The 20,524-nt window shown below is 39.7% G+C and overlaps 6 protein-coding genes across 12 annotated transcripts; 3 read left to right on the forward strand and 3 right to left on the reverse strand.

Moving 5' to 3' along the window:
- The first annotated feature begins 71 nt into the window (after window positions 1-71).
- Window positions 72-2,598, forward strand: LOC135160349 (F-box/LRR-repeat protein 12-like). Of its 2 annotated transcripts, none has more exons than XM_064116795.1 (4): window positions 72-183; window positions 857-1,290; window positions 1,477-1,762; window positions 2,026-2,598. In XM_064116795.1, exons 1-4 carry the CDS (start codon window positions 72-74, stop codon window positions 2,385-2,387), a joined length of 1,194 nt encoding a protein of 397 aa, XP_063972865.1. In that variant the 3' UTR covers window positions 2,388-2,598. The 2 variants fall into 2 exon arrangements, with proteins under 2 accessions (XP_063972865.1, XP_063972863.1); XM_064116793.1 differs by lacking the exon at window positions 72-183 and adding an exon at window positions 278-611.
- On the reverse strand, window positions 2,597-6,417 carry LOC135160344 (nucleolar complex protein 4 homolog B). Its single transcript, XM_064116788.1, has 3 exons — window positions 6,043-6,417; window positions 5,864-5,966; window positions 2,597-5,261 (listed from the first exon to the last, which is right to left on the reverse strand). Exons 1-3 carry the CDS (start codon window positions 6,181-6,183, stop codon window positions 3,952-3,954), a joined length of 1,554 nt encoding a protein of 517 aa, XP_063972858.1. The 5' UTR covers window positions 6,184-6,417; the 3' UTR covers window positions 2,597-3,951.
- Window positions 6,418-6,658: 241 nt separating this feature from the next.
- On the forward strand, window positions 6,659-7,880 carry LOC135160356 (ragulator complex protein LAMTOR3-A). Its single transcript, XM_064116808.1, has 3 exons — window positions 6,659-6,950; window positions 7,012-7,239; window positions 7,370-7,880. Exons 1-3 carry the CDS (start codon window positions 6,936-6,938, stop codon window positions 7,505-7,507), a joined length of 381 nt encoding a protein of 126 aa, XP_063972878.1. The 5' UTR covers window positions 6,659-6,935; the 3' UTR covers window positions 7,508-7,880.
- Window positions 7,813-11,286, reverse strand: LOC135160351 (glyoxylate reductase/hydroxypyruvate reductase-like). 3 transcript variants are annotated; one of them, XM_064116799.1, is made up of 5 exons: window positions 10,646-11,286; window positions 10,183-10,448; window positions 9,433-9,560; window positions 9,005-9,228; window positions 7,813-8,798 (listed from the first exon to the last, which is right to left on the reverse strand). In XM_064116799.1, the coding sequence occupies exons 3-5, from the start codon at window positions 9,553-9,555 to the stop codon at window positions 8,228-8,230; spliced, it is 918 nt and encodes a 305-aa protein (XP_063972869.1). In that variant the 5' UTR covers window positions 9,556-9,560; window positions 10,183-10,448; window positions 10,646-11,286; the 3' UTR covers window positions 7,813-8,227. The 3 variants fall into 3 exon arrangements, with proteins under 3 accessions (XP_063972869.1, XP_063972868.1, XP_063972870.1); XM_064116798.1 differs by lacking the exons at window positions 10,183-10,448; window positions 10,646-11,286 and adding an exon at window positions 9,862-10,082 and having other exon boundaries at window positions 9,005-9,194; XM_064116800.1 differs by lacking the exons at window positions 10,183-10,448; window positions 10,646-11,286 and adding an exon at window positions 9,674-9,821 and having other exon boundaries at window positions 9,005-9,194.
- Window positions 11,287-12,453: 1,167 nt separating this feature from the next.
- Window positions 12,454-20,497, forward strand: LOC135160343 (tudor and KH domain-containing protein homolog). 3 transcript variants are annotated; one of them, XM_064116787.1, is made up of 9 exons: window positions 12,454-12,824; window positions 13,004-13,106; window positions 13,357-13,753; window positions 13,829-14,050; window positions 14,196-14,350; window positions 14,505-14,725; window positions 19,242-19,422; window positions 19,510-19,743; window positions 19,850-20,497. In XM_064116787.1, exons 2-9 carry the CDS (start codon window positions 13,011-13,013, stop codon window positions 20,081-20,083), a joined length of 1,740 nt encoding a protein of 579 aa, XP_063972857.1. In that variant the 5' UTR covers window positions 12,454-12,824; window positions 13,004-13,010; the 3' UTR covers window positions 20,084-20,497. The 3 variants fall into 3 exon arrangements, with proteins under 3 accessions (XP_063972857.1, XP_063972855.1, XP_063972854.1); XM_064116785.1 differs by having other exon boundaries at window positions 12,463-12,912; window positions 14,193-14,350; XM_064116784.1 differs by having other exon boundaries at window positions 12,465-12,824; window positions 14,193-14,350.
- On the reverse strand, window positions 14,809-18,116 carry LOC135160350 (protein roadkill-like). Of its 2 annotated transcripts, none has more exons than XM_064116797.1 (7): window positions 17,760-18,116; window positions 16,997-17,129; window positions 16,673-16,882; window positions 16,274-16,572; window positions 15,801-16,010; window positions 15,396-15,543; window positions 14,809-15,145 (listed from the first exon to the last, which is right to left on the reverse strand). In XM_064116797.1, the coding sequence occupies exons 3-7, from the start codon at window positions 16,848-16,850 to the stop codon at window positions 14,877-14,879; spliced, it is 1,104 nt and encodes a 367-aa protein (XP_063972867.1). In that variant the 5' UTR covers window positions 16,851-16,882; window positions 16,997-17,129; window positions 17,760-18,116; the 3' UTR covers window positions 14,809-14,876. The 2 variants fall into 2 exon arrangements, with proteins under 2 accessions (XP_063972867.1, XP_063972866.1); XM_064116796.1 differs by having other exon boundaries at window positions 16,997-17,139.
- Window positions 20,498-20,524: the final 27 nt, after the last annotated feature.

Consider the following 20,524-nt stretch of genomic DNA (forward strand, 5'->3'; position numbering starts at 1 on the left):
GTGGGAATAAAATTTGTGTTTTTGTTGAAGCACGATGTCCAGGAGTTGTGGATTTTTTTTATACTTTTTTTATGATTATAGGCATGGAACACAGACCGAGTTCTCATGGGGCGGCGGTACCATCTTCTAGGGACCTAGCAGGCTGGGGAGTCCCTAGACGCGGCGTCATTTTCACTAAGTCGAGTAAGAATTTGAACTATGAATTTTGATCTGATGAATCTGATCCTTTATTTCACGAACATAAATTGCCAGAGTGAAATCAATACGAAAATCAGTTGACCCCCAAATAAATAAAAACCCCCTAGGGCCTGGCGGTAATCTCAACCAATGACGGTGTAGCTATATAAGAAAGCATTGCTGAGATCAAAGAGGATCTTTAGTCAATCCTTTTTGGATTAATTAGTGTCATCGTTGGGTGCCATTTATTCACTTTATTATCGCCGTTACCTATTCAATGGATCCAATTAGAGACATAAAGGAGTTATCAATCGATCGGCAGATCGATGATTTTACGACTCCACCGAATATTACAATCAATGATCTTCCCGATGATTGCTTAATCGAAATTTTTTCGTATTTGGATATTCTCGAAAGATTGGAAATGGAGAGAGGTAGAAAAGAATGAATAACCGTATAATAATTCACGAATTGGCAAGATTGATTATAACAACAATTAACTGTTTTAATTGTATCATCCATTAATATTTCTCTAATGAAGTTTGACAATTATGAAACATAAGTAGCATAGTATGTAACAATTTAATCAACTGAAATATTGAAACATTTGATTGAATCAACAACCAATTCAATTGGTACTCAATCACACAATTAATAAATGAAAATTTAATTGAGCCAGTATGCAAACGTTGGTCCAAAATAAACAAGAGGGGCTGGCGAGACGTGAGGATTCTTTGTTTGGCGACCAAACACCCAGACTGCACCATCAAACAAGCCACGAAGGTTCTTCGGAGATCAGGACGTCTTCTCACTTCCGTTAGACTCCCAGTTACTTATGACAGAGCGGTTTACCTGCGAGTTATCCAGAAATACTGTCCCCATATCATAAAACTCGAGCTCGTGTTCGATTACTTGGCCTTTCGTCCTGTCCTTCACTGTTATCGCAAGACCTTCTCCGCATTGCTGGTAGCTCTTGAGAAGCTTAACTGGCTTGTTATGGCGCATATCAACCAGGAGGTGGGCACCAAGCAGCTGCGGGTCGTGCCGTCAGGCCTCAAGAGACTCGAGATGTCTGCCAACGTAGTGTTCGGCATCATCACTCCCTTTTATGCTGTGAGGAGATTGACATTAATTGTTTTTCACAAGCAAAATACATTGCCTTTCAAAGAAGCAGTCGAAGTAATTGGATTCGTTGATGAATGCAGCTAGAAACATCTTCGACAGTTTCTTTAAATGACCACAACCCAGAAACATGTTAACGATTTTTGCTTTTGGAAGTTTGCTTTTTTATGGCTTCAGGATCTTTCAAGATTTACAAATCTGCAAGCGCTGTCTCTGCAGTACTTCGTTATTCGGAAAGAGAGTTTTGAAAGTCTTGAACAGCTGAGGAACTTGAAAGAGCTAAACCTATCGTTCTCTTATGTTTTTGACGGGGGCATTGAAAAAATCCAGAATTTCGAGAAGCTTGAGAGGCTCGAGCTGGAGCAGAGGACAACGCAGAGTGTAGACCTGAATATAATTGAGGATTACCATATCACTCATATTGCAGAGCGCTGCCAAAGGCTGAAGATGTTGAAATTGAACGGTAAACCAGGCTTTATGAAACATTAATTTTAATTCACTCCCAAACCAGTGGAATTAATTGATAGAACTGTGAGGTTTCGCAAATTTTGGAGGATTATCTCCTAAGTGAATGGCTTGAAGTGAAAATATCACAATCATTTCTTGCAGAGAATTTTGAGACCTGCAAAATCTTTTTCCAACATTTTTGTAAAATCCAACGGTATTGGGATACTCAAACCCCATGAAACTATGATTCCTTTAATTTTTATGAACTATCATCTTCAGGACTGGTGCGGTTAACGGACCGCTGCTTCAGAACCATATCAACATTGAAGCACTTGGAGGTCGTCCACATGGAAAGTTTGCCACTAGTCACCAACAGGTCCATTGTCAAATTGCATCAAGTCCAGACATTGAATTGCAGCTACTGCTCTGGGATTGACCATCAAGGACTGGGGCAATTGATAAAAAACTCTCAAAATCTGGTGGAACTGGACGCTCGGGGGACTACAAACAGGGAGACATTCTTTCAAGATATTGCTGACATTATCATAAATCGTAATTTGGGACTGACAATTAATATTGAGTGCAACGAAAAGTTCTTGTTCACACCAGGGAGGGTTCCAATGTTCCAGGTCTTGGTTTAGAGAGATTTTAAATGCTCAGGGGATAACTAGGTAAGAACGGCTTCTTCGAAGCATTACCCATAATTAATCTAAGCTCAAACATTTGGGTTCATTGACTGATTAATTCATTTTCTTTAATTATTGATGGGTAACATATTAATTTTATCCCAATGACTGTGTAATTAAAAAATTATTCTTGTGATAACCGACGAAAAGGACAATAAAACGCATTTTTCAATGACAAGTGTATTATTATTCACTGTAATAATAGATACAAAAGTGTTCAATTTATTTTGGCACTAGAGGTGCATCACTAAGACTCCCCTGGAACCAAAAACGTACAGTTATATACTATCGACTAGTTCTTCACGATAACAAAATCATTTCCGTACGTAGATGGGCACATTTCGTCTACAATGGTTCATGGGTCGAGCGAATGCAAAACAAAAACAACAAAAATATTCTCCTCAGGGGAATTGAATTATTCGGTCAGAGTAAATATTAGCGAAATATGTTGATAAATTATTTATGCCTGGGAGACGAAGAAATAAACGAAAAAAAATGCTTTACAAATTAGGAAATTGTGAATAGACAATTTATTCACGATCCTATCTATATTATACTTGAATTCATTAGTCACAGTAGATATTTTATCGTATATTAATGAAAGTCAACGCTCCGCAATATAATTACCTAGAGGCATTTTAAAAAATAACGATTGAAATTAAGAAAGCAATAACGGAATCCGTGGAGAATTTCATTCACCGAACAGTTAAAATAATAAAATAATCCTCCAGTTGTTTTATATAATTTCTAGATCAAGTTTACTCACAAATAGAATATACACTGCTGTGAGTTTTTCAAAAATTAAAGTAAAAAAATCTATACACAAATCTTCGCTATCCGATAATTGCAAGAATTTCAAAGAAAAAGGAACAAAAGTTCTCAGTTGGGGGAGAGGCGAACCGAGAAGTTTGGAGACTATTTTTTTCAATATTCAACATTGTTGGCGAATATTTCACAAGTATTTTTCCCAGAATTTATCGAAGAGGAAGCTCTAAAGGCAGCTAAAAACCTTTGAGAAATTTATATTTATATATACATATATTCCTTTAAATACAAAATATTTTCAGTATGAATAGACGTGCAAGATTTTCAATAGAATGTCAACAGAATTATCAAACAAATAAAAATTCTTTTTTTAACGGCCATTTCAGGTTTAAATGAAAAATATTTTAACAGAAAATTTTTTACTGAAAAGACCGAATCTTTACCTTCCTAAAAAATTATTCTGGATTAATAATTTGTTGAATTTCTATCCTTTTTATGAACAAACGACTGATAAAATAATTTCTCTGCATCAGCTATTCCTTTTTATCCAAATATCATTCATATTCGGCTCATGCAAAATCTCACCTCAATCTGCCTCCCCTTGAAAAATTCCCAGTATCCCTGTAACCTCCAAACTCCGGTCATGTCCCCCCGTTCTGAGCCAACGAGTACCCGTTGAAGCCCCCAAACCTACCCCATCCTACCGACGATGGGCGCTACGAATCCAACAAGTACTGATTGGCCTCACATCTCTTCAACGCATGGTGAGCTGCCAGTACTGCGCCAGCCTCTCTCCTTTGTTTGCAACCCCCAGGCTGGGTCTCTCGAACGTAAGCATTATATCCCTGACTCTATTCTTGATCTCCTTATCAAATAGCTGTCCCCCAGTTCTCTCAAGAGCACTGGCCATGTCGTACTCCACCGATGGTAGGGGATCATTAATGAATCTAGCGGCAGTAGCAACAGTCGGTAAAATATGGAATTGAAGTGCTTTGATCTCCCAGAGGCTGCTGGAGAGTGCATTGCTGAGTAGTGGATCTCTCTCTTCCATGAGAAATGGATCCCCCACTCCAGGATTGTCAGTATCACAGACTATTCCCCCCTTGGGATGATCGATGAGCCTCTTAAGCCCAGGATGCCTCAGCAGGAGATTACCAACGAAGAGGAGAATTATGAGAATGTCCTCTGGGGGTGCAACGAGTGTCAACCTGGCTAGTCTCTTGGCGAAGGCTGCGACGAGCGCCTCTGGTAGATGGGTAGAGCTCAGGAAGAGGTCTGAGAGGTAGAACAGCCTTGCTTTGTACTTTGTGTGAAATATTTCTGGCTCGAACATGGAGTAGAGCTTGGTGAAGATGTTGGGGTATTCGAGATTGTGCTTGGTGACGAGAAGGAACACCCCCTGGAGTGCGAGGAGGCCAATGGGGCCGTCTGCGTCGAGCGAATCCATGAGGAAGTCGGTGAGGAGCACTGGCTTCTCCAGGTGTGGCATTATCCTCTCAAGGAGAACGATGAGAAGGTGCTTGTGAAGCTGGGGCGATAGCTCCCAGTGCATTATGCAGGACCAAGTTTTGTTGAGAGTTCTTCTCACGGATTGCTGATCCCAGGTGAAGGTGCAGGTGCCCTCGCGGCCACAGAGAAGCTCTTGGGGTGGCTCGTCCTCGGTGGGAAGGGGGATTTTGTCTATCAGGTCGAGGAGATTCTTGATAAAGAGGTCTGGAGGCTGCCGTTTTGGGGTTAATGGTGGCAGGGACTTCCAGGTGTAATAGAGGGCATCTCTGTAGGTGGTTATTTCTTGGAAACGAGATAGCAGGGAGGCGTTATCTCGGTCAGGGGACAGGAGTCGCATTAGCAGGGGCTTCAGACGGTGCAGGGGAAAGTAGTAGGATAAGTCACCTGTTGGCTCCGTCGGGGTTTTGCCTTCTTGAGAGAGGAGCTTCAGACAGGTGGAGAGGGACTGCAGCTGGAGGGAAGGACGGGAAACGGAAATGAAGGACAGGAGCTTCTCCCAGAGTTCCTCGTAGCAGTTTCGAAGCCATGTGGTATATCGCACTTCCGGGCTTGGTTCTGGAATAATTTCAACCGATCAGATGGAGATGTTTGTATTTTCGGGTGCTCGTTAAATGTTTCATTTTCACGTTAATTGTTCACAGCGAACACGGCTTTTTCATTTTTCTCGTCTTCAATTTCTCACTAAATTGAAACTAATTATTTTTTAGGTTAAGTTCAAGTCTATTAAATAGACAGCTCGAAATAATTATAACAACTTCCCTAATGGACTCCATCATCGACTATTGATTTTCCTATTGCATGTGCACTAAAGGACAACATGAGGAGTAATATTATTCTCCAAAGTTTAAGAATAAAAACGTCATGTAATCCTCAGGTAAACCGTCTGAACCCCGCAACATTTTTATAACTCAGTGAATAAAAAAAATCTCTAACCCCCTTAAAATAGCTCTCGTCATTCCTGAACCCCTAGAATCACGGCTGATCTCGAGATCTCTCACTCAGGTTGTCAAATACTTCACAATACCTCACAGTTAATCGCAAAACTCATCAAAACTGATTTACACTCCTGAAATTCAGAGATATTGTTCAACGTCTGCATTTTTTGGGCCACAAAGATCATCCAAAAGAGCAGAAAGCTTCGTAAAACTCTAGATTACCTGAAATAGTCAGCGATATTGTTCTCTCCAAGTACATATCTCCCCTCTTCAGCAGCTCCAAGAAGATGGTCTCCAGAGTGAGAATTCCCAAAGTCCCGCAGTCCTGCAAAAATCCATTGAGTTACTTTATCCTAACCTAAAAAAAATCCAAAAATCTGAGGATTCTCGGAGATACTCACGTCCAACTGGTTGATAATATCTACGAGGTTGTTCGCGTGCTTCCTGGATGCCAGGAACTCCTGCGCTTTATGCCTAAGCTGTTTGGAGGACATCCTGATCGCCTGAGGATCACCGGGATGTGGACAATCGACTGTCGCCATAATTCGAGAACTGATTGCTGAAAGGTAGACACTTGGAGGAGGTATCGGCACCCTCGTGCCCACATTGGTATGCAGATGGCCGACAAGTGATTTTTTTTCGCGAAATAAACTTATTTTATCGTTTGTACTAGGCTTGTAGCCGTTTGCACTGAGCTTTAAATATTTCAGTAGTTTCTCATTTATGTTTAAATAAATAATGTAAGTAGTAAATAATGTAAAATTCGAATGTAGATAATCTACGGGTCATTTCCGAGTTTACAGATATTGCAGATACATAAAGAGCACGCGTGTTCTCTATGTGGCACACAGACGTCGCCACTTACATTATTTGTTTAAAAATTAATGAGAAAATACCGAAAGATTTTAAGCCAGTACAAACGCGTACGAACCTAGAACAAACGATAGAATCCGTTTATTTTGCGAAAAGCAATAAACTGTCGGCTATCTACATACGATCCAATCAAGGCCAACCGCCCACTACAGTCTGATTAACTGAATTAAATGGTGTTATCATCGCGTAGCAGTCACTAGTGATAAATATCGTTATTTCAATCCACAACCAAAATCTAAATACTTTTTATGAAATTTATGGCGCATTGAAATACCCAGAGGCTCGTTAAGTCTTGATATTGTTATTACCAAGTGGAAGGACTGCTGTGATCCCCAAAAAATGTGCGAGTGACAGATGAGCGATTAATGCTGCATTCTTGAACCTCCACCACACACCTGTCAACTCAGAATAAATAAACAAGATGACTGCAACTCTGGTAAGTGAATTGGACCTCGTCAGAGCAGAATGAAAGGGAGGGTAACAATATTTCATTCCAGGACCTGAAGAAATTTCTGCATCAGCTGTTGGCGAGTGTCGAGGGGCTCCACAGCATATTGATAACAGATCGTGATGGTGTGCCAGTAGTGTCGGTGGCTAGTGATAAGGCACCAGAGCTAGCCATGAGGGCAAGCTTTCTGTCTACTTTTGGAATGGCAACTGATCAGGGGAGTAAACTGGGACTCGGGAAGAACAAGACTATTATTTGTATGTACAGTAGTTACCAGGTAAATCCATCACTTATTTTTGTCAACAACTATTTCAACCAAAATACCACTTTAGATTGCAAAAATCTCCTAATCACTAACTTAACCGCATTTTGTTGTATCGAATTATTTTTAAGAATTATCGCTTCAGGTGGTGCAGATGAACAAGCTACCTCTAGTCGTGAGTTTCATAGCCTCTCACGGTTGCAACACCGGACACATTCTCTCGTTGGAGAGCCGAATCGATCCCATTCTGAGTAACTTAAAAAATGCTGTTGTGGAAGCCTGATGGTTACCCGTCGTTCACTACGGGTGATAAAATCCTTGTGACGAAGAAAACTAAATGAATGAGAAAGCGAATTTTTTCTAACTCGTAAAACGAGGCCGATCACGAATGAACCTTTATCGAACGTCGTTCACACGGACTCAATCGTTGAAAATAGGAGAGAAACCGGTCGATTGCACCCTTGAAGTCGTCATTAACTGAACGAATCACGAAGAATTTAGTGATATTCGTTGGAAGTGAACGAGACATTCTATATCAAACTTATATAAATTTTACAATGGGTGTATAAAGAGAATAATTTTCAAGACTATTCGTAAGATTGTTTATTGAATCTGTATATTAAAAGAATATTATTAAAAATGTTAGTATGTCATAATTTACAATAATACTTTCACATCTCTGGAATACTCACAACAATTAACAAATTCAATATTTGGAGGTTATACATTGAAGAATGGGGCACGAAAGTGAGGTTAGAACACTAACCTTCATTCCCACTCCCATAAGCTTTCACCTCACTGCACAACCTTAATAAATTCTCCTGATGAAGAGCTCTGAGACGTTTCGAAATACTGAGAATCTTTTTTTATGGTTCTATTTTCAAATTATAATAATTTTAAATTATTATCATGTTTGTTAGGAGTGCCCCTTCAAGAAATTATTTTTATTACAAAAAATCAAGTCCTAATTTGGCCCACAGCCTGAGTATCACTCGTCAACCCCCTAGAGGGGATAGGCAAGTGGTTGACCCCCAAGGGCGTCTAAAATATTCTGCGCAGCAACAGCAGACATTTCTTCCCTTGTCTTGACAGTGGCAGATCCAAGATGTGGCACAATCTCAAAATTCGGTAGTCTCAGGAGTTCGTGGTCTTTTGGCAGTGGCTCAGGATCAATAACGTCCACCCCTGCCGCGAATATCGTCCTCTCCTTGAGCGCCTTCAGGAGAGAGCTCGTCTTAACAACAGCTCCACGCCCGACATTAACGAGAACAGCGGTTTTCTTCATTTTACTGAAAGCCGCGTCGTTGAACAATCCCCGCGTTTCGATTGTCAACGGCACAGCAACGACGATGAAGTCACTATGCGTAAGGATGTCGTCGAGAGAGACGAACTCAGCTCCCAGTTCATCACCAGCTTTTTTCGGGCTGTGCCCGGTGTACAAGAATTTTCGAACTGCAAAACCGACTAGACGTTTCACCACCTCTTGGCCAATACCTCCTAGACCAACTATTCCCACCGTTGAACCACGAAGGTCGTGGCCAAGAAGCCACTGGGGACCACTTCCGCTCTTTCCCCTGGAAGAATTGACGTTTGCAAATTTAATTAACGATGTTATCTCTCGTCATTCAAGCGAGAAAAATAAAAAGATATTGACCTGGTTCTTTCTATTGAATGTCATGCAGAAATGAACAAAAAATAATAATTCAAAGGATTATAAAACTTTTATGACAAATGAGAATTCACTGGAATTTTGAAAAATAAAATGAATCATTTGAATTACTCTTCGAGAAGAGCACGACCCTCGTGTGCCCGTCTTGCAGCATTCAGCAAGAGCATCACCGCAATCTCAGCAACTGCAGCACTGAGAACCTGGGGCGTATGTCCAACTTGAATTCCCCTCCGTTTGATCTCGGGGACATCGAGGTGATCGTACCCAGCTGACATTGTCGACACGACCTTCAGTTTAGGACCTTCGCGACAAGATTCTTCATTATCACTGGAACGCTTGTGAAGTGCGAGATAATCGCAAGAGTACATTTATCTTCACGGAGTTATATATTGCGTAAAAATTACGTATATTCTGCGATTCCCAAGTGAAGTTTTGTTGTCGAAAATTTTGCAAATCTGCCACGTAATTCTTTCAGAACATTTCGTAATTTTTAGGGAACCTTTTCTCTCGATGAATTGAAAAATGAAAAAAAATCATACCAGCGATATCAAGAAATTCGGAATTGACGTTGACGTGTCCGGAGAGAAATACACCATCGTGTCCAGGAAGAGCCGCGAATACTTGGGCTTGTGTTGGTGAGACATATGGTAAAATGGTAACATCACATCTGGAAATACGGAATTATAAAAAAAGTGTAGGGAATGAAGAAAACCGCAGATTTTTTTCCAGGAAAATATTTAGTTCCTGGAAAAATAATCAAGAAAATTCGTGACAGCGCACTTTTCCGATGTTCGTTTTGTCATGGAATTGCTCAGGCACAAGAACTCAATTCCTCTTCCGCGAAGCAATGAAACCACTTCCTCGAAGTAATAACAAAGTCAATTGAAAATGCCGACATTACAGATCAAGGTGAACCTCGAGCCGGTGTTAACGAACATCTAATAATAATCAAGAAAATAGAGTCTCACGTGTTGCCCAGCAATTCCAATCCTGCTTTCGGTGTATCGCAGCTGGTAACAAGAACCTTCGGCCTCGACATGATTGCTTCGACCACTGACATATTACTGATTGTAAGCGATAAACTCTCCGATATAAACTCTACTATCACAAAAACAAACTAATGGTGAGGCCTCCGGTGGAGCGTTTTATACCGAATGTTAGAAATATGAACGGGATCTTCGGCGCAGGCGCATTCATCGAAAAACCACAGCGATAACTTCCCGAAATTACCGCAGACATTTGTTTTTGAGTGTCATTGCCCTGCGAGGCACTTCGAAAAAAATATTTACCAGGGGCTGGAACACTTTTAGACTTCTTTCGCTTCCGGATGGAGGAATTCCTCCGAGTTCTGGCAAAGAGTCGTATCAGGATTTTTTTTATTTTCCCGGGAACTTGAGGTAAAAAGGTATATGATACCTTATCGAAGTGGGCAATAGTTTTTCTGTTCAGGTTGACACTGAGCTACAAATTTCTGGGTTTATGTCCTAGATGGGGCTCCAGGTGACGGTGAACATTTTCTTTTCGTTCCTGATCTGGAGTCAGGTTTTCTCAGCATCTAGGGGGCGAATTAAGGCAGAATTACCAATTAATTGGCGAAAGAAAATTGAATTTGATATGAGTCAATTTCCCCGCTGCCAAAAATCAAAGTCTGGCTTTTGATGGCGATGAAACTTTTATTTCAATGTTTTTCGGAATTCTGAATGTTTATTGATATTTAGAGAATCAATTAAAACGAAAAAACTTATTACTCACAGTATTATCAGCGCGTAGGACGTGAATCAATGATTACGAATCCCTAAAATAGGCAATCCATTGTCAATGGTGTCCTACTCCCCTGTTACTCGACGTTTCGAAATGCCTCTGAAGCGTTACAATTCACCCAGAAACTCCAAACTCCCTGTACAATACGAATTACACCAGTTCTATTACGCGTAACTCGGTGCACTTTATTTCCGAGTCGGTGTTATCTAGATCTGTTCCTGTCGGCACATAAATTCCTGATATGGTGAACGACGATTGTCGTCAATTCGAATCCTCTCTAACGTTATAATTACGCTTGTCCGGGGGATCAATAGCGATTCTGTGACATTTTCCGTTGACAAATGATCAGGATTTCAAGTCCAAAATCGTCACGTTGATTTTGCCCATTAATTTTTGAGGGATAAAATCGTCCCCTCTACGGGGTGAATTTTTTTTACGTTTTTTTCTGTTCATTTTTCGATATTCTTCTGTCACGTGGATGGAGACGACATCCGGCTGGGTCAAATGGACATGAACTTGTCCGTCACTCGGAGAAAAGTAACGTCTTTTATCATCAGAACAGCAGGAAGACGAAGAGGTGGCAGAAAGCTGTGGCGCGCCTCTCCGAGGATTTCCTTTCCACTTGCTCTAGAGTTCATAATGAACTAAAAAAGTATTGCATATATTACTGCTATTTCTGTTAATTAATTAGCGATATGACGTATTCGGAATCGGTTCTTAATTTTATTAATCAACAGTTTTTTATTGTTCTTTTTCTCTCAATCGGGGATTATTTAGGAATGAATTACTGAAATGAATAAATATCTGTCATAATTATCTGTCAAATAGACATATTCCCATGCTGACCACTCAATACCTATTAGTATTGAAATCAAATCCATTCAATTCGTAATTAGGTCTTTCCAGGAAGTAATTATTACTTTTAGTAAAAATGTGAAAACATTGTTTTATCTCTCTTGAAATGTTTTTAATGACTAGATAACGCAACCTTTGAAGAATTTTCATGTCTCACCTGCCTCCCGGATGATTTGAAATGTCTTTTGTAGTGATGTCTCCTACAAGGGAAGTAAAACAGGTATTGAATTGAGTGGTCGATATTTTTTCTATCAGGACAGCAGAATGCAGCGGACATGTTTCTATTGTGGCGAACGTGTGCCGGTCAGATACTCCGTGTTTCCGTTGCGTGTCAAAGTGATGTGTAAGCAGAATTGCTTAGATCATACCAGGGGAGTAGAACCAGTGGCGGGGGGTTTCATTCTGTGATGACAGGCTCACTTCCTGATTATCAAAGCTAGAATATATTAAAGAGCACATGTACCAATTGGAATTAAGCGAGGCCAGAGGATCACCTGAACAAATTGACTTTCCGAATTATGAAAGGATTTAATTAAAATTAAAAGGGTATATTGTTTGTAATTAGAAAATTCAATTTGATCACGAGACCTTCCTGGAAGATCCCTCTTGATGGTGGTTCATCAGATCAAAATGCAATGCAACGGCGGAGGAGCAACAAGAGAGGAACGAATTAACCGGAAGACCTGGGGCAGAGAAAGAACCTTTGGGAGGATTTTTTTGAAAAATAATTGTGTAAATAATGTTGTAATCCTTTGATCATTTTTAACGGCTGAAGAAAGTAGAATTCGACAGGTCTTCTACCTCAAAATCTTCAGAATAAAAGTGTTTAATCAGTCTCGAATGGTTCACAGAAAAAGAAACCGAAGTACGTTATTGACATACCACAAGAGTCTTCCAACAAAAAAAAGCGTTCGTTGGCTGGCATTTGAGTCCAAGTCGGTTGTCGTCACCTTCTAATCTCGGTCATTACATCACTGTTACTACATTGTTTAAATAATTACCAACGTGACTGAGAGGATCAGCACCTCTATCTCAGCATCATTTCTCAGCAGATCTTTTTATTTCATTTTTCATTTCATTCTGATGCTTCTGAGGTCTCGGTCATCTACAGAAAATTCTATTCCCACGAATCTCGTGTTTACAAATAAACCCGAGACATAATAATGATAATACAAACCGTTGGATGTGGACATTGGATGGCGGTATTGGCAGCACTGTACATTCGAACGCACCGTAGTACGAAATGTTCTGAAATAGTTTACATTTACCTTGAATATCACTCCGGGAATATTAATCTAGGGCCGTTTTCATAATCGTGAGTAATTACATATGTTCTCAGGACGGGAAATTGATCATTATTGCCGAGTAAAATAGGGAAAAAACGTTGTTGTTTGGAATTTGAGGTTATAAAGTGGAAATTACATCATGACAGAGTCTGACAATCACTTTATTTTAAAGTTCTGTTTATTTATTGGATAATTGGTGTTTTCATAGGATTAAGATGAAGTGGGTGTCGAGACAAATTGCTCTTCCACTTGCGATTGGAATCTCGTTGACTGGCGTTTGTGTTGGAGTGTTGTACTTGTTGTACAAACAGGTGAGACTAAGAAAATAAATTAACTTCAAAAAATACTCTAATTTTCAATCGCCGATTGCTCGCGATTGGCAGAGTAAAAGTAGATGATTTTTATTTCATTTCAAAGATACTTCTTGTCCTTTGAAATGAATTTTGATTCATTCATATTGCTTCATTTTTTCGAGAGATATCGAGGATTGAATGTGGTTCGGATGACCGCCTCTCGAATTTCAAGTAACATATACATAAATCGTTTTCTTCTTTTTACAAGGACGACGAGGATCAGAAAAGGATACGATCACGTCCCAGGAAGCTCCTCCGAACGGTAGAACTGAAAGTGCCGAAGTCATCAGTCCCCGTGATAATAGGTCGTGGTGGAAGCACAGTGAAGGACATCCAGAGCAAGACCTCCACGAAAATTCACTTCAGTGATGATGGGCTACTCGAAGCCGAGCGAATCTGCTACATCCGAGGGACCATAGAGGAGACTAGGCTCGCAGAGCAGCTGATCCAGACTATCATTGATAATCAACCTGTGATCGAGGTGTACGAAATGCTCGTACCCCACAAATTCTGCACCGGTCTACTTATTAATAGGAGAGTGGAAGTTATCCAGTCTAGCAGCAATGCTAAAATTATTATGGAGAAAGCATACTCTCGTGATCGAAGTATTCACATTTATTATTTCTTGATCTAGGGGATTTCAATGATGGTATGTAATTGTATTTGAAATTCTGTTGTAGACGCCAACAGGCGAGTGATTATAAAAGGAACTGCCGAACAAATTGCAACAGCTCTGACTGAAATCCAAGATGAACTTGAAAATTTCCAGGACATGGAGGAGAAAATCAAGCTGGGACAATATTTACGAACTCCAAGGGGAAAAATATCTCCCAGAAATACTGCCACTGCTGCTGAAACCAATGATAGTGTAGGGGTCCCTGAAGATTCTTCTGAACTTCATGGTAAATCATTTAAAAAAAGTTCATGTTCTTAAAATTTTTTTTACTTTCATTTTTCTTCATTCACTATTTTTACTCTTCATTTTGCTATTTTTGTTGTCTTCTGAATTTAGATTCTTTGAATAAAATATATGACATATTCCAGAAGGGTTGAAAGAAGTTTACGTAAGTGCTACAGAATCTCCAAGTGAATTCTGGGTGCAAGTGGTGGGACCTGGTACGCTGGCACTCGATGATCTAGTCAAATCTATGACTGAGTATTACAAGGAGGAGGAGAGTCGAGAGCTTCATACTCTCATTCACGTAAGAATAAAATAATTGTTCTGTTATTAAAAAATTTGTTGTGCCCATGCAAGCACTGATTTGACATCAAACAATTAAATTTTAATTATTAAGTCACAGAACGAACTGTCATTTAATACCAATAACGACGAAACTGATGTTTCCTCTGACGCAGATTTCCGAGGGTGAAACAGTAGCTGCTAAATTTGCCTTCGATAACTGCTGGTACCGTGCGGAGATCACATCATTCATGGGAAATGGCCAGTACGAGGTATTCTTCCTCGACTATGGTGATCGCACTGTGATAAATTGCCTTGATATCCTGGAGCTTCGAACAGACTTCCTGAGCCTTCGTTTCCAGGCCATTGAATTCTCACTGGCCAATGTCAAACCCAGGTAAGTGAACAACCTCTACGATATGTTTTTTACTAAAAATCTCAAAATTGCCCCGGGGCTCATACTTAACCCGAGTGTTATCGTCAGTTCTATCAATTTTATTCTGGGTCAATATAATTAACACAAATATAAATGGAAAAATAATGTCTCATCAATTGCTCAGTTCACTGTCATCCATATTACTGGACTGGGATCCCCCAATGCCAGCTTCGCATGCCTCATGAAACAACTCAGGGTTCACCTGCTCCATGATCTTCCAGGCGAAGCTCTTGTTAATGTTCATGGCATTCTCCTCGCAATAAGTCAATCCAGCTCGTTTCAGGGCGTCACAATTGAACTCGTCAGCCATGAGAAGAAGTGACGCCACGTTCTCTGGTGTCAGTGTTTCGATGAGATTTCTCTCACACAGCTCTTTCAGACCTGTTGAGAATTTCCATTAGAACTTCCAGTATCTTTCTCATTATAGGGAACTTGCATATTATCCAGAGCACAGAAGACCTTGGGCACAATCTCTTTGGTTCACGTTTTGAATATTTACGAGTGAACAGAATCTCTGTCATTCTAATGTTGAAAGTTTTTCTAAAAATGTTCTGGATGTGTTGTAATGATTTATACTTCAGATAAAATAAATACAGAGAATATGCAAGTTCTCTGTTGCTGAATTTCTCACCCTTCAGACGAAACCTTTCAGCGACAGACAGAAGTTGACTGGCAAGAGTATCTAAATTATCCAAGTGATCGGTGTAAATGTATCTCAATAACTCCCCAGCTAACTCATGCGAGAGATCTGTCAAGTCCAGGGTGTATTGATAGGGCATCTGAGGGGGATTAAATCAGTACCATCTTCTCTATTCTCGTAATGTCAATAAAACACTCGTGCAGAAGCATCTAAATAAGTCTAGAATAACGACACCCCAAAAAAGCAAAAATAATTGTGATATATTGAGCGATATAAACGATATAAATGCGTTATTTAATGTTGAGGGTAACACTCAGTTGATAAAATCATGCCAGCTTTAGTATGAAATATTATGAAACGATCGCTTCAACTGGAAAATCTCATGCCACTTCATACATTCGTCTCATTCTTTTTGTTGTCCCTCTGTACTTGGTTGGAGCTTGGCTCGTTGTCATTTTCTACCATTGGTGCAATCATATTTGCTAGTATGTCACTTCTCGCTGCAATAACGCTTGCGTGCACTGGAATTTCCGTGTGTGCTGTGTTCCCACCGCAAATAAGCTTGGTATCTGCGGACTTGGGGTGCTTCAGTAGCCTCGCCATGTCCTGAAAATTAAATTCCAGAAGTTCCTCAATTTATTGAATTTTTATTCCGATGAATCCGAGGGAATTGAGGGTATTGAAATTCTCCTCAAATCGTCACTACTGATAGTAGTAACCTGAATATTGTCAACGTCCCCTGTGTGAATTTTTTTTGTTGATAAATTTTAAACTAGTTGTCCAGGGGCTAATTAAATTTCGGAATAATTTTGTCAAGTGGTTCTTGGTGACAATGATCGGTTCAACTAATTTAAATCAACGAAATTCACCTGCGCCAGACTGTTCTTCTCAATTTCACACTGAATAATTTGTATTTTCACCATGACCGAGACCTCCCCAGTCTTCTTGTAATGGCGATCGACAATGGAGAGGTCTCTGTACCCCAGTGAAATAATATCCGATGTTGTTTTAAGCTCAAGAATTGTTCTGCTGACTTGGCAGTACTCCCAGTGATTGATATTTGCATTGAAAACAGCGAACTGAAATCGTATCTTAGCCTGTTCCACTTCTTCAATGGAACAACTGAGCATGTTCAGGCATAACACCACTGGATTTGTAATTCTCTTCCCTGCAAACAAACGTTTAGTCAATGGATACTTGCTGATGCTAGCAATTTCCATATGCAAATTATTTCAAAATAATTAAATATTTTCGGACGCAGGACTTGCCTTCTGGCCCCTTCCAGAACCTGATCGAGAGACTCCAGGTACTCCGTATTCCATTGACATTCAACTCGAATGGCGGACTGTCAATGGACGTCTTCTTGACAATAGTTTTCTTGTAATTTTTTATCGGCCATGAGTACTTGAAGACAATGTCGGAGACCGTTGGAACGAGCAGTTCCATATCGAGACAATCAGAGACACTCTACCACTGTTCTGTAACAGAGTTAATGATGCCCATTATTCCCCACATATGACAGCCTCGCTGCAAAAATGCGGTGAAGGTGGAAACATTCACTCGTGTTTTCAGTCATTTCATTCATTAATTACCGTATACAAGCCTGCGGTGATTGTGCTCGTGTTGTGATACACCTGGTAACGAGTGCAATCCTAACTTTGGAGGGAATTCATGTGGGGCAACTGGCACGCGGCGAATTAACCAACTTCATTTTCGTGCCTATCGCTGAAAGTGCCTGCACGATATTATTTCAGCTGGTGAATTAAAATTAGAGGGCTGTGAAAGGGGAGTGATCGTTACAATCATTTTTTCACGCCAAGGACGTTCGTCCTGATGTTCTAATAATTTTTTATTATACGCGATTATTCTTTCGTCTTTAGAATTTTTTTACTTCTAAAATAAATTGTTAATTTACTTTAATTTCGTTTACTCTGTATCACTCGTTTCTATTTTATACAGAAAGTCCTTCGTTGGTATTTTTTTTTTTATTAACATAAATGAATGATAGACGGAAATTTTAGAAATTTCTCGTATTGTTTTGGATTTTTATTTCAGAAATGTTATTCATTAATGTAGGAACAATTTTGTCTTGTATGGTTGGAGTGGTCGTAAATCATTGTCCCATTTGCGATACTATTCAGCTGGCATGCCACCAAGAGATTCCACCGGTCTATCCCACCGTATTTCGAGAATTTCTCTGGTACCTCGAATGCATCAATTCACAATTTCAGAAGGATTGAGTGAATATGAATTACCAATCGCGTGTGCATCCTCCAAGAATCGATCGTAATTCTCGACATGTTAAAGTACTGTCCATTACCCCCTGGGGGTCGGGAACACCAGTCCTTGACTTACCTCGCGTGAAATTAACGATGATGAGTAATCGATAAATCAATCCAAGATTAATTGAACACTGAATATTAATCAGCGCGTACGCGTGACAAATTGGAAACCCCAAATAGACCTGATACTCATTGATTTTTCCGTCACGATGGGATGGAATAAAATGGGGTAATTTACCTCGACAATTTTTTAATATTTAGAAGGTCAATGAGTAAATGAAAAAATTTAAAAAAATCAGCCCTCGGTGAACGTGAATTCCCCGCTACTTCGACAGGTGCTACCAGTCTGTCCTTAACATTTTTTCAATGCAAAAAAAATTGCTGTTGTTTTCGGACAACTCAGAGAGATCTTGTTACCGATTCCGATACAAAGATACGACTGAGTTCTTTGAGAAGTCTCTGTACCTCTTTGTTAAATTTCTTGTTTTTCTCTGGCACGGAGTGCCCCTCCCCCGGGTTTGTGTGCGTACTTTATAAATGGAATGGCTTGTACCCTGTTACCTACATACACTGATCTATTCGTTGGGATTAATGCGATCACTTGAACAATTGAAACTCCGGTCCATAATTGGTATATCGGTGACTGTAATTGCTGATGTCCATGAAATTGGGATCTAATGAGTAATTGATGGGCATCCGCACGGTGATAAATATTCAGTTAAATCAGAGAACTCAATTTTCTCTCTTAATGAAAGCAGTAAAAATTTTTCATTGGAATATTGAAAATTCAATTGATTATTCCATTTAATCGTTTAATTTTCTCGATTTTCTATTGTACAATTCACATTAGAAATTTGTTTTATCAAATTGAGGGACATTATAATGCGTATTTATAGAAAATATGAATAGCCGGTTAAATAATAAACAGGGAAAAATAAATAGGGTAAAAAAATTAATGAATAGGAAATGAATTTGGAAAGAATTATTTCTTAATCTGTAATAATTCCCTAAAGTTTTTCGCAACCATACTTCACTTCGGAATTGCGAAAAAGACTTCATTTTTATTGAATATATGTGGGCAGGCGGAGCCATTCGAAAATAAACTGATCGTAAAATTGTGACGAAAATTGTACTCACTGTTACCGGAAGTCATCCACAACGAAGATCATCGTGGGTACTGCACAAACTGCGGAGAATCTCGATACTAGACGCAACTGATAATTGATGATAGGGATGAGAGGCTCGTGGTTTGTATCCTAAGGCCCCTAGATGATCTACTGGATTGTGGTTTATTCGCTGGGGAAATCTTGTATGCATTATTCATTAAGACTGCAGTGATGGAGTTTATTCCCTCGTCGGTGAATTGTGATTGAACTGCGATTGAGAGGGCTTTTACATTTTTTTCAGGAAATTATTGACCCCAGGGACAAGCTAATATTGGTTCAGGGGTTTTGTAGTGGTGGATTTCATTGGAAAATGATTCATAAAGTAAAATAATTTGATAATTTTTATTTTGTCTCTTCCTCTCCTCACAATCGTCCCTTCAACTTCACAGAGATAACGATTGGAGTCAGGAGGCGCGTGACAGATTTGATGAACTGGTGCATTCCACACAATGGAAAGTGTTAATTGCCAAAGTACGTGGGTTCAAAGAACGCACTTCAGGACGGGGTACGTCAAGAAGAGAAGGATCGCCGATTCCTTGCGTCGATTTATTCGACAGAAATGATGGTTTGGTAATCAGTCGACGTTTGAGGTTTACGGATTCATGATATATTCAGTGATGTCTTTATGTGTTTAATTTATATATTTGTATTCAATAGGATCTGAACGTTGGAAGGCAACTGGTGCTTGAGAATCTGGCAGTACCCATTGAAGACATTTGGTCACGTGCCAGTTCGACACTGTCGCTATCCAAACCAAGTCAGGACAGTCCAACGAGGCCCACGACAATGAGATCTCCTCTTCCCGAGAGGGCCCCCAATGCATCAAACGTAATTTTATCTGAAAAATTGCAGTCACGTGTAATTGAAGAAATCGATCTGACGACTCCAAAGGTATTATTGTGGCTTCATTCAAATTAAAATTCACAGAATCATTGAGTGATTGTAAGGTCAATTGTATTTTATTCAAATGAAAAAAATTCAATGACTATGTCTTCAGAAGCTGAATCTCAATGTTGAGGAGGTGGACCTCGTGACACCCAGCAAGGACATCTCGGAAAAGCTCATCAGTTCTGAGGGCCAGTCGCAGCCTTACAGCAACGGGGAGCAACACTTGAGTGGTGAAAGATTTCACGGAAATGGGAATTCTCAGTGGAATCCGAAGAAAGCACCAATCCCTGCAGGCTACGAGGATGACGATTCTGGGGACGACGACAGCCTTGAGATGTTCTAGATGAAATTCCATGGTTGATTCACATATTGAAGACCTCACTGACATTCAATCACCTCGCTCTTCGCCGGCCGAGAGCAAAAACTATTGAAAGTTTATTTGGGTAGTTGAAAGTTTATAGATTGAAGTTTCTTCCTCTTCTAGCTTTATCGAGGATAACGAGTGCCTTGTATCGGGAAATATCGAGACTAGTTTTGTAGCGAGTTATTTATGAAGTTGTCGCTCGCGTGATAAAAACGAAGTCAATGTTTTTCATTTTCATTTCATAAATGCGTCAAACTTTGTCCTCAGTTCGAACAGTTGCGCAACAAAATTATTTTTGGTTGTCGTGTATGACTTTTTTTTTCGTTCTCCTTTAACAGGAAATTTTTTCATCTTATGTTTGGATTGACAGTTTGAATGATAATACATTTTTTTTTATATTGGAATTTCTAGGAGATGCAG

Source organism: Diachasmimorpha longicaudata, chromosome 3, assembly GCF_034640455.1.
Source record: "Diachasmimorpha longicaudata isolate KC_UGA_2023 chromosome 3, iyDiaLong2, whole genome shotgun sequence".
NCBI classification, from domain to species: Eukaryota; Metazoa; Arthropoda; class Insecta; order Hymenoptera; family Braconidae; genus Diachasmimorpha; species Diachasmimorpha longicaudata.